The 12,778-nt window shown below is 43.1% G+C and overlaps 1 protein-coding gene across 1 annotated transcript; it reads left to right on the top strand.

Moving 5' to 3' along the window:
* The first annotated feature begins 1,325 nt into the window (after nucleotides 1-1,325).
* LOC143301845 (DNA-directed RNA polymerase II subunit RPB4-like) lies at nucleotides 1,326-7,120 on the top strand. The gene is made up of 5 exons (XM_076616260.1): nucleotides 1,326-1,457; nucleotides 2,547-2,604; nucleotides 3,829-3,951; nucleotides 4,713-4,808; nucleotides 5,974-7,120. Exons 1-5 carry the CDS (start codon nucleotides 1,379-1,381, stop codon nucleotides 6,050-6,052), a joined length of 435 nt encoding a protein of 144 aa, XP_076472375.1. The 5' UTR covers nucleotides 1,326-1,378; the 3' UTR covers nucleotides 6,053-7,120.
* The last annotated feature ends 5,658 nt before the right edge of the window (nucleotides 7,121-12,778 follow it).

Genomic DNA, 12,778 nt, shown 5'->3' with positions numbered 1-12,778 from the left:
TCTCGGATGTGCTAGTGTGACGACCGGAGACGTGGTGTGCTCCTTCGACTGCCTTGCCGCAGCCGTTTTAATGCAGTTTCAGTTTCAGTTTCAGTAGCTCAGGGAAGCGTCACTGCGTTCGGACAAATCCATATACGCTACACCACATCTGCCAAGCAGATGCCTGACCAGCAGCGTAACCCAACGCGCTTAGTCAGGCCTTGAGAAAAAAAGGTGAATAAATTATAGATAAGCTTACATAAATAAATAAATAAATAATAATTATGATATAAAAAAGGTGGTAGTAATGAAAATAATAATAACATAATAATAATAATAATAATAATAATAATAATAATAATAAATAGATAAATAAGACAACAATGATGATAAATAAGCAAATAAATGTAAAACATGAAGACACACATTCACACATACACCCACACATGCATAACAGATATGCCGGCACCACACACGCAGTTTCACAGATATGAAAGCACAGTCAAATACATATAAACGTACATGAGCTCCAATACACACACACACACACACACACACACACACACACACACACACACACACACACACACACACACACACACACACATTAATGCCGCAAACCTGTGTGACTGTCACTGATGAGGAACATCGAAATGTGTGACATGGGAGTCTCGGAACTGAAGACAGAATTACGAAAGGAACATATACTGGGGACTTAAACACGCAAGTGGACAGCAGTGCACTCGGTTCGAAGATTGCTACTCCTGAGTGGCGACGGTGGAGATAGTACTCGCCTGCCACATCATGGACTTTTAAATGACAAAATAACAAAGTGCCGCTTATCCCTTAGTACTTTAGTTTACTTTGATTGTGTTTTTCCTTTCTGTTCCATTTTATTTATTTTGCACCATTTTTGTTCTGATTTGTACCTACTATGTCACGAGAGCTTTACAGCTAACTCACCGTGAGTAGTGACATTAAACATTTCAGTGTTCAGTGCCACTGATTCAGCGGTGTTCTCTCTCACACACACACACACACACACACACACACACACACACACACACACGCGCGCGCGCGCGCGCGCGCGCACACACACACACACACACACAAACTAACAAGCAATGTGCTGGGGTTTGAATTATGTGCCGTTGTCTTATAAAGAGTAACAGTGTTTACCTCTTGTTTAATACAAGATAGCTGCATTTGTCTATGTCTCCAAACCACAAAGCTTAACTCAGATCAAGTATTCTCTCTCCGGGCCGGTTTCGTTTGTTGTCTTTGTACGTTTTGGCTGGGCTTTAGTTATTTGGGTAGATTTAGGTTGGAACCGTCTTTCTCTTCTCACGCACACCGCATCGCTTTCCTTGTTTTCGAAAAAGAAGATTCACTGTCGAAGATGGCGGCCTCCAACACCACAACAACCGCAACCAACGACACTCAAGAAGATGATGCTGCAGAACTACGTTTCCCAAAAGGTATTAAAAGATATTTTGTAAGTGCCGAAAATTTATGGGAAAGGCATTTAGTCTTATTTTGTCCTTCATTTTTTTCTGTTTTGAATATCACCACAGGGCTTCCTAGTCCTACAGTTGGTTTGCTTTTTGCACAGGACTCCCTCTCAGGTACGAAAGAGACTTACGTGGTTCTAGCGAGTCCGATCAGTCGCAGGTCGAGAAACCATTATTTCATCCAAACACACCACATACTGCCTTTCAATCAGTTCACACGCACACACACACTGAATGAGTGAAAAAATGGACACATTCGCACACTCACAAGCACTCTCTGAACTCATACAAACACACATTCCCCCCCCTCCCTCGCCCCCCCACACCCCCACCCTTCCCCCTCCTCCGCCCTCCCCCTCCCACACACATACAGCGAGTGAGAGAGAAAGATTGAGAGGAATGAACCACTGAAAACAAAAAACCATACAAGTTTGAAAGTTTGTCAATCTTGTCCCAAACCCATTTATTTCCTGGGGGTTGCACAATGACCTGGTTGTGAATTACGCACAAGTTCTGCACTTCAATACATGTGCATCTTCATTGTACTACAGCCATTTGAATTCTTACTCCCAAGAACATCGACATGTGCAGCTTTTCTTTTTCGGTCATCCAACCCCTTTTGAAGCTGGCAGATTGACGTCAGCTGATTCAGAATCAGCTTTTTCATCATGTTTGCATTTTGGAGCGTCAACCCATGATAGCGGAGGCATTCGGTCTCCAACCAAGCATAGGCGCTACATAAGTATCCATATCAATTATCAAGATCACTATCAGTCAATCGATCAGTCATTCTGATTTTGAACTGCATCAAAGAACACTTGACAAGCCTCGATTAGATAAACATCATGACGAAAGTGTGTAATTATATTATGATTAGTACTGTTAAAGGTTTTAACTGCCTAAATACAAACGAGCCATATATATGTTGCTTATTTTGTCATTGCTTGTTTGAACGATATGATGATGTATACATGGACTTGCTAAAAAAAAATGTATTATCTACATTCATGTGTACATGAACATACAATTTTCATGTGACTTTTATTTTTGTCACAGAGTTTGAAAATGCGGAAACACTGATGATCTCAGAAGTTCAAATGTTGTTGGAGCACAGGTAAGTAACTGATTCAGTTTAATGGCTTACCTTGTCCTTGGTTGTGTTTGATTTGAATTATTTCTTCCCCAACGACTCTCCTATGTGTGCAACTGCAAGTTTGTGTGTGTGTGTGTGTGCGCGCATGCTCGCGTACGTGCGTGCGTGTGCGTGCACATGCATGTCCTGAATGTAGTGTGTGTATGTGTGTGTGTGCGCCTTTCCTTGTTAAATGTTGATCAGTTTGACATCTGTTATGTCCACAGTGTAATTGTGCTTTAAGTTTTGTGCCCATTCTATTTCATTTTAATGTTAATCTTTAGAATTATTTTTTTTTTTTTTTTGGGGGGGGGGGGGGTGGGGAGGGTTGTGTTTTGAATCATTGAATAATTAACCACTCCCACAACAATAATGACTAAAAGATTCTTGGATGTTTTCATTTAAGTATGTAATTTATTTGTGATGTGTTTCTTTAATAGAAATGTTCAAATGAATAACACTAACAGTAATTGTAACAGAGAAGACTGTTGAATTTGTCAAGGAAAGTTTGTGGACATAGGATCACTTAAAAGTACATATAATATGCAAAACTTGGGAGAGAGAGTGGTGGGTTGGGGGAGAGTGTGTCAACAGTTGATTTTATAACACAGATTCTTGCATAGAAAACAAGTGTGCTTGAAACTTTACCTAACACAAAAGCAAACAGGAGGCGGAGGGGGGAACAGGGGGGTGGGGGGAGGGAGGTGTTGAGGGAGGGGCAGGGGGGCGAGGGGGGTGTCCAGTGAACATGTGCAGAGATCAGGTTGGGTTCAATAGACAATAGGTTATATGACCGGAAGAACATAAAATCAATAGGTCATTTTGAAAATCAATAGGTCAAATATCACCCGGTTAATGCAAAAGAGGGAACACCAATTCTTCTCGCCGAAGCTCGCGAAAGGCAGCGATAAAGATTCGTTTCGGATTTCGTTTCGTCACGGATCCGTACTTTAATAAACCAGTTTATAGTCATTTCCTGTAGGAGCAGACGACAAAGCAATCACGATCGTTAAAGAGAGAGAGAGAGAGAGAGAGAGATGGTTACTTTGGTTGACCGACTGGTCATAAAAACAATAAGTCATGTGACCTGGCAACTTGAAAAACAATAGGTCATTTCAAAATTAAATGCGTCAATGACCGATGACCGATGTCGAACCTGATCCCTGCATGTGTGGATGTTGATGATGTTTTATGTGACATGTGCAGGAAACAGACCAATGAGAGTGCAGAGGAGGAACAGGAGCTGTCGGATGTCTTCATGAAAACGCTCAATTACTGCCGACGCTTCAGCAAGTTCAAGAACCGCGAAACCATGACGGCCGTCAGAAAGTGAGTTCTGCAGAGTGTCTCTCTCATTTTTGTGCTGTTGTGCAGAGAGCAAAAGAAATTTTTACTTGAATCTGATTGCGTTCAGGTTTTGACATTAACATGTGGTTCAAGTCCGTGTGTTATGACTGGTGCAAGTTATTACTGGCTTTTGTGAAAGAGTTTTGAGTCTTGATGTGGGGAACAGCTCTGGGTTTTTATTTCACTTGTTTGGATTGGTTTGTTGGTTGGTATTTTTGGGGAGGAGTTGGGGGTGGAGGGGCATTGTTTGTTTTTTTGTCCCCAAACAGCAGTAAATTTTTAGATGATACTGTTTTGGGTATGTAGGTGTTAATGCAGTTTTTTTTTGTGACAAATAGTTTGTATAGATCTATGATGTATCTATAGTGGCAGACAAATGAAGAAAGCACTTAAATGTTGTCAATATGTCAGTTTAATCCTTCCTTTCTTTTTCTGTCTCTGTCACACACACACACACACACACACACACACAGAGTTTGTCAATATTTGAAATTGAAGACTTTAAGATTTGAGTGGAAAAGAATCAATGACACTACCAATCTTAAATTTGAATGCAAACTTGAGTGGAAAATTGTGTTTGTGTGATTGTGATGTTTGTGACTGTGTATGTTATAATTTATAAGTGTTCCTTTTCTTTGAATACTGTGTGTGTGTGTGTGTGTTGATTTTCTCTCTGTATATGAACATTAAGTGCTATAACTACATGTGTCATTGTGTGTGTGTGTGTGTGTGTGTTTTTGCAGTGACCTGCAGCAGAAGAAACTACACAAGTTTGAGCTCGCTGCCCTGGCCAACCTATGTCCGGAAACAGCTGAGGAGGCTAAGACACTCATTCCAAGGTCACTTACTGTTTAAAAACACACGCACACCTAAACGTTTTTATTTACTACAGCATAGAAACATGCTGTATAATCTGAAATGCTGTCATCTTGTTTCACACAATTTCACATGCTCATATCAAACGCACGCATCTGCATACACACACACACACACACATCACACACAGTCATGCACAGGCACGCACACGTGCTGCACGCATGCATGCAGAGTGATGCACACATACGGATACACACGGATGGACAGATGTGTAAGTAGTCTGTAAAGAATTGCGCATTAGTTTCCTCTTGTGAACAGGTGTAAAGAAACAAACATAAATTTCATTCCAGAATAATTCATTTTATGTCATTTTATGCACTTTCTTCACTGTACAGTCTGGAACATTAACGATTTTTCTTAACATTTATGGTATTTGTGCAGTCTAGACCATTAATTTTCATTCTATTTGTTGCATTTTATTTACTTATTTTATTTACTTGTTGTGTACTGTCTCAAACATTTTATTTCTGTTTATTGCATCATGTTTGTATTACTTACTTGCTGTGTGCTGTCTGGAAGTATTGATTTTCTATTGATTGCATTTTGTTTGTTATTTATATACTGTGTTAATTTTGTTCTGTTTATTGCATTGTATTTATTGATGTTATTGACCTGATGTGTACTGTCTAGAAGTAGAAAACTAATTTTCTCTCTGATTGCTGCATTGTGTTTATTTATTCATGTTGTTTACTTACTGTGTACATCCAAAGCCTGGCTCAATGCTTGGTTTTTATTGGAAATCAACATAAGCTTACGGTAAAGGCCAACAGCAAAGTGAGAGTTGTATGATCAATGGTTTCTCCACTGCAGTGGGAAGTCAGTTACAGCTTAGTCTTTTAGTGAAGGACTATGACTCTCAAACCAGGAGGCAAGACTGCACTGACTCTAAAGTGCTGCAGCCTTGGTGGAGGAGGGTGGGGGTGGGGGGGGGGTAATTGGTCTTTGAGGGACCACCCCAGTGCCAACTGACATAAAATCCTCGTGGTTGAGAGAGAGTAGGGATGTAACTTGGACAAGACGCTCTCCACAGTAAACAAATTCTGGCCCAGATAGTCAGGACAGCAGTTAAGTTAATTTTCTGTTTGTGTCCTGGTGTTGATGTTGTTGTTCTCTGACTTTGTCGTGCAGTCTGGAGGGGCGTTACCAGGACGACGAACTCCAACAGATCCTGGATGACATCAAAACGAAGCGCAGCTTCCAGTGCTGAGTGGGGCCAGCTTGCCGCCTGCCCAGTCCCCTCCCTTGGTGGTGGTCAAGGTCAAGACCTTTGAACCCCCACCCCCACACCTTTGATAACCGTCTGAGTGTCCATGTTGGACAGCATTGTTGTTGAGATTTGTGGCAAATGCAGCGACGCCTCCTTGGGTAACTGAACTGAACTGAACTGTGGCAAAGATCGACGGAAGGACTAGTGTCTGGTGCATTGACAGGGATGGAGTTGGGGACAGGTGTGGGGGAGGGTGGGTGGTTGAGCATGTGTGTGGGTGTGTGTGTGTGTAAGTGCGCATCAGGTGTTTAACAGAGAGAGATAAGAGATTTTCTCAAGTCATGTTATACTTGTACGCAGTAAAAGTTGAATAAAAGTTATTTTCAAGGCCACATGGTAAAGGATCATGAACTTGTTCCCCCATCAAGTTTTTGTTTCTTTTGGCGCAAGATATTTTAGACTTGATGCTGTCAGTCACACACATCATTTCAGGTCTGTCAGAACAACAGTGGATGTGTTCACTTAAGACTCGGTTAGAGGAGGTGAAGATTGGTCCATTTCCTGTTGCTTGGGAAAATTGGCTGCAGCTGTGAAGCTTTGTTACAATGTGAAGAACGGTCCATTTAACAAAAAAAAATGTCAACTAAAGTCCCCCATGGCAGCAAACTGTGTAGTCGTCTAAAGTTGCCTTTGGCTGCAAAGGAATGAATACCAAAAATGACACGTCTTTGGAGCGTTCTTCGTCTTACTCTTAGTCCAGCATCAATGGATGTGTGCAAGGGAGGGTTTTTTTGTTTTGTTTTGTTGTTTTTTTCCAACAAAAACAAGGAAAAAGATGTGAGTGGATGGCGATAGTATGGTAACATTCACAGTGTGCTTGGTAAAAAAAAACCAAAAAAACTATCAGGGTTCTCGTCAGTATGGAGTGTCAGTTGTTTATGTTGTCTGTCCCATGGTAGAAAACTTGTGTGTGTGTGTTTGACGTGTGTGTGTGTGTGTTTGTTTTTATCACTGTATGATGAATGGACAGTAAACCAGTGAGAAGTTGAAATTTTGGGACTGATTGCGTTGTTGATTGCATGATTGAGAAAAAAATGTTTAATTACACATACTTAACCGTAACCCAACTAGTGCAGACTCCGGCAGGGGTCTGACATTCCTGTCCTGTGCAAACTACTTTCCGCCTATGCGGAGAAAGCGAAACTACGGCCGATAACCTCCTGGAAGTAGGTAACCTCCCCTTTGTCCCGCTGGCTAGCGCCCTCTTTTTCCGGCAGCCATTATGACTCCTGTTCCTGTGCTCTCCATATGGCTAAGTTTTTTTCATATTTTCTGTCTGTCTGTCGATTCTTTGGCATTCTTGTTTTTTGTCAAATTTTGTCTTGAACCAGGTCACATAATTATTTTTGATCCTGCCCTCCCCCTACTCACCCCACCCTTTCCCTGAATTAAAAAAAAAAGATTGTCGTTTGAAACTTGAGTGTTCACATATACAAGGTTTTTTTGTTTCTTTGTTTCTTTCTTTTTTTTCCCCTTTTTATTTCCCCCCAAATTTGTGTTTGAAAGCCTAGGAATGAGAGATGCAGGGGTAAGTGAAAAAAAAATCATAATGAAGAAAGAAGGGACCATCCAGTGATGGCGTAGAGGTAACGCGTCCGCTTAGGAATCGAGAGAATGTCGGTGAACTGGTTCGAATCACGGCACAGCCGCTGATATTTTCTCCCCCTCCACTAGACCTTGAGTGGTGGTCTGGGCGCTAGTCATTCGGATGAGACGATAAACCAAGGCCCCGTGTACAGCATGCACTTAGCACATGTAAAAGAACCCATGGCAACAAAAGGGTTGTTCCTGGCAAAATTCTGAAGAAAAATCCACTAACTGGATGCAGGTAAAAATATATTAAAAAAATGGGTGGCGCTGTAGTATAGCGGCGCACTCTCCCTGGGGAGAGCAGCCCGAATTTCACACAGAGAAATCTGTTGTGATAAAAAGAAATACAAACACAATTCTTTGACACATTATTTCTTCTTCACTGTTTATGAGGGTCTGTGTTGAATCCAGTTCTCGCCCATCTCTCAAGTTTGACTGGGAAATTAAACTGAGCATCTAGTTACTGGGATGAGATGATAAACCAAGGTCCCGTGCGCAGCATGCACTTTGCGCGCTGAAGAAGAACCCATGACAACAAAGTCATAGTCTTCTGGCAAGATCCTGTGAAGAAATCCATTCTGATTAGTAAGCAAATATACGCAAGCACTCAAGACCCCAATAGTGCGTTGGGTTATGCTGCTGTCAGGCATAGGTCTAGCAGACGTGGTGAATGACTTTGTTTGAATGCAGTGACACCTTGAAACTTTCACTTGTTTGACTGTTTTTAACCAGCCCATTTTGGGGATGTAGGGGGATATGCATGCTGGGTATGTTCTCGTTTCCAGAACACATCAAAAGTCAACGTCGATGACAGCGTCTTTAACATACGCTTTTGATCTTCAGTGTGTGTATTGGTGATAAATAAATGCATGTATACACAAGAAGAGGGGTTCAGGCACTAGCAAGTCTACACATCGACTGACCTGGGAGACTTAAAAAAAAAAAAAAAAAAAAAAAAAAAGTATTCACCAGTGTGGGAAACTCTCAGCGGATCTGCTATTATCAGCAGAATAGCAGTTGATTTCAGAAGACCCCAGATTCAAGCTTTCGACTGTTGGCCGCCGTTCTTACTCTGTCTCTGGACCTTGCAACTGGAATGAACTTCCTCTTTCGCTTCGTCAAGTCTCCACACTCAGCTCTTTCAAGTCTGGCCTTAAAACCCACCTCTTCCCAAATTAGCCTCCCTTCCCTGCCTCTTCTTCAGTTTTAGAGTTATGCATGCGTGTGAATGACTGGTGCGAAAGCGCTTTGATTTGTCTCTGCACAAGATTCAGCGCTATATAAATACCATTATTATTATTATTAAAACCACAGTCAATAATTGTGACAACTTTGGCACTGAGCCAGACACTTGAACTCTAGCTCCAGCTGAGAATCCCTGACTACCGAGAGTGCCAAACTAAGTCACATTACCCACACCCCTCCTCCCTCCAGTCATCCCCCTTCCCCATTTCTTTTCCTTGACCAACACACATGCCTGTCAGTGGAACAGAAAATACAGCTTACCCCCGCCCCCAACCCCTTTTACATGGTCTGGGCATAGTAGAAAGGATGAAGGCAGAGTGAGGGTGGGGTGGGTGGGTGGGGGTCAAAGTCCAGTGTTTGTTGAGGAGACTGATACAAATCTAAGGGCACTGTGGGAAGCTAGCCCCGTTGCTAAGCAACCTGCGTGTAGTTAGAACAGCTGTACGCACCACTTTCCCTCTCTGTTCCTTCACCATCCACTTTTATTTCACTCACTCACACACACACACACACAATGTGAACGCCTTAAACATTCACATATTCACTGACACACACACACTCTCTCTCTCTCATTCTCTCTTTCTCTCTCTCTGGGATACCGGGTGAGTACAAAACCCATTGTGTGGCCATCCTGGCAAGTGTATTTTCAACACAGTTGCCCTACCGGGCAAGTGAGAAACAGTTACTGTTGACCCCATCTAAAAGAATCGTACTTGGATCTGTCAGTTCATGACACTGTCAGTGCAAATGCTGGCTTTTCTTCTTTGACCCTGCAAGTTGCTGTTCGCAGTGGAAGTTAAAACACATACGCACACACACGCGCGCGCCCTGACACACACACGCACGCACTCACACACGCACGAGCGCGCGCGCACGCACTCACATACGCACGGCACGCGCGCACACTGACGCAGCACGCAAGCTCACACAAACACGCGCGCGAACACACACACACAAATGCACACACACACACACACACACAGAGGTGCGCACACCCTCTCCATTTCCAAGTTTACCACAAAACTGACCTGGACAGAAAGGAATGAATGCTTCCAAACTAACTGAACTGAACTGGTTTGGTCCGTGAGCGCGCGAACGCACACACACACACACACACACACACACACACAGTGAGAGTTGATCAAGGAACGAACCCACACCCTTTGGCCAAAGTCCACAGCTCTCTCTTTCCCCTTTCTGTCAGACTCTCTCTCTCTCATTTTATGTCTGTCTGTCTGTCTCATTTTCTCTCTCTCTCTCTCTCTCTCTCTCTCTCTCGCCCCCTCTCTCTCTCTCTGTCTCTGTCTGTCTGTCTGTCTCTGTCTGTTCTGTCTCTGTCTGTCTCTGTCTGTCTCTGTCTGTCTCTGTCTCTGTCTGTCTGTCTCTGTCTGTCTCTGTCTGTCTGTCTGTTCTGTCTCTGTCTGTCTGTCTGTGTCTGTCTGTTCTGTCTCTGTCTGTCTCTGTCTGTCTGTCTGTCTCTGTCTGTCTCTGTCTCTGTCTGTCTGTCTCTGTCTGTCTCTGTCTCTGTCTCTCTGTCTCTGTCTGTCTGTCTGTCTGTGTCTGTCTCTGTCTCTCTCTCTCTGTCTCTGTCTGTCTGTCTGTCTCTGTCTGTTCTGTCTCTCTCTGTCTCTGTCTGTCTGTCTGTCTCTGTCTGTCTCTGTCTCTGTCTGTCTGTCTCTGTTGTATCTATGAAAACAATGAAAAGAAACGAAAACATTATGACCAATAATTGCAAACACGCATAACTCCACACCCCAAATCCACATGCCCTTCATTGATACAGGCACTGTTAATTAATTTCTTGTTACCCTGTTTATATTATGACTAATTACATTACATTATTTTGATCATCCATGCTTAATCTTACCGATTCAAATCTTTCTTTGTTGTGTCAAATTCGCTTTCTGTTATCGTTACAATTTCGGTTTATTGTAACCTCTTATTTTCAACAAAATTTTTAGTACCGATCATAATCATGTAACACACACACACACACACACACACACACACACACACACGTCGTGAGGAAGGAAGTTAAGTTCCGGTTACTTCCCTTCAATAGCAAGCTGACGAACCGGTTTAAACGAACGGGTTTCTTCGTCCGAGGCGAAGAACGGCAATCAGCGGCGGGCCCAGGGTTGAATGAATTAGTTTTTAAAAAGTCGGTCACAGTTAAACTATTGACACAAAATGTTTACCATAGCCATGAGAGCAGTGTCAATACGACTGAGCTTCTCAGCAAACTGAGAACGAACAGCGGGGATGCCCAAACGAGAAAACAAGTTGTTTACAATGGGAATGGGATTCTATGGTATAGTACTCGCCGCAAAAGCACAAACTGATCGACACATTATGATTTTATGTTTGTGCTCAACATTGTAAACCCTTTTATCGTTACAAAGTGGGTCAACAATAAAATGCGTTGCTTTATCGTTTGTTTACCTTATAATTATGTTAAAAAAAAAGTCATATTTGATTTATTTATTTAGTTTTTGCGTACAGTTTCAGTTTCAGTTTCACTTTCTCAAGGAGGCGTCACTGCGTTCGGACAAATCCATACACGCTACACCACATCTGTTGAGCAGATGCCTGACCAGCAGCATAACCCAACGCGCTTAGTCAGGCCTTGAGTGCATGCTTACATATTTGTGTACCTATGAAAGTGGATTTCATTTTACGTAATTTCGCCAGAGGACAACACTCTCGTTGCCATGGGTTCTTTTTCAGTGCGCCAAGTGCGTGCTGCACACGGGACCTCGGTTTATCGTCTCATCCGAAAGACTAGACGCTCAGTTTGATTTTCCAGTCAAACTTAGGAGAAAGGGCGAGAGCGGGATTCGAACCCACACCCTCACGGACTCTCTGTATTGGCAGCTGAGCGTCTTAACCATTCTGCCACCTTCCTCCCCTTGCGTACATAGTGTACCGACCAGACCGTGTGTGCTGTGAACAAGAATGGGAAGATATAATCCTGTTAACCCCTCCCCATCATTATTCTCCCCCACCACTCCTTCCTCAAATCCCGTCTCCCATTCTCTCAACGCGAAATGTATCCCGGCCAGGTTGTCAGTTGCCATAGTCCCGGCGCTCTGTCAGTGTATCACTGAGCTGTTATTCAGTTCATGCTCATGACTGATTTACAGCATCCACACGTACACCACTCATTGCTGGTCTGGTGGAGAGAGAGGGAGAGGAAGAGAGAGGGAGAGGAAGAGATAGGAGAGGAAGAGAGAGAGAGGGGGGAGATGGAGAGGGAGGGAGAGGAAGAGAGAGGGAGAGGAAGAGAGAGAGGGGGGGTAGATGGAGAGGGAGGGAGAGAGAGAGAGGGAGAGAGAGGGAGAGGAAGAGATGGAGAGGAAGAGAGAGAGAGAGAGGAAGAGAGTGAGATGAAGAGAGAAAAGAGAGAGGGAGAGGAAGAGAGAGAGAGAGAGAGGAAGAGAGAGAGAGAGATTTTTTTTTCTTTTCTTTTTTTTCCCGAGGGCGAAAGCCCTATCCATTCCCTGTGACGTTTTCAATAGTAGCAACGTGTCCGCTTAGGAAGCGATCGAGAGAATCTGAGCGAATCGAACCGCATACTCCCCAGTACCTACTCCCTCCCCGGCACTATAGATCCTGAGTCAGTGGTCTGGACGCCAGTCATTCGGATCCGTCACTGCGGAGACGGTAAACCGAGGTATCCGTTTGTATCATGCACTTAAACGTACGTAAAATAATCCACAGCAAACAAAAGGTTTGTCCCTGGTAATTATTGTTCAAACAACAACGACAACAAAAAACAACAAGAAACCAGTTCCACTTTGATAAGAAAATAAAACAATTTTATACAATTGC

The sequence above is a fragment of the Babylonia areolata genome, chromosome 28 (genome assembly GCF_041734735.1).
Source record: "Babylonia areolata isolate BAREFJ2019XMU chromosome 28, ASM4173473v1, whole genome shotgun sequence".
NCBI classification, from domain to species: domain Eukaryota; kingdom Metazoa; phylum Mollusca; class Gastropoda; order Neogastropoda; family Buccinidae; genus Babylonia; species Babylonia areolata.
Note: the sequence above shows the minus strand (reverse complement) of the source record. Positions and strands in the feature narration are given on the sequence as shown.

Excerpts from the sequence above, each read along its gene's own strand:
- LOC143301845 (XM_076616260.1), top strand. The coding sequence starts at position 1,379 with ATGGCGGCCTCCAACACCACAACAACCGCAACCAACGACACTCAAGAA. Across the intron at positions 2,605-3,828 it reads CAAATGTTGTTGGAGCACAG|GAAACAGACCAATGAGAGTG; the intron begins GTAAGTAACTGA and ends TGACATGTGCAG. Across the intron at positions 3,952-4,712 it reads ACCATGACGGCCGTCAGAAA|TGACCTGCAGCAGAAGAAAC; the intron begins GTGAGTTCTGCA and ends GTGTTTTTGCAG.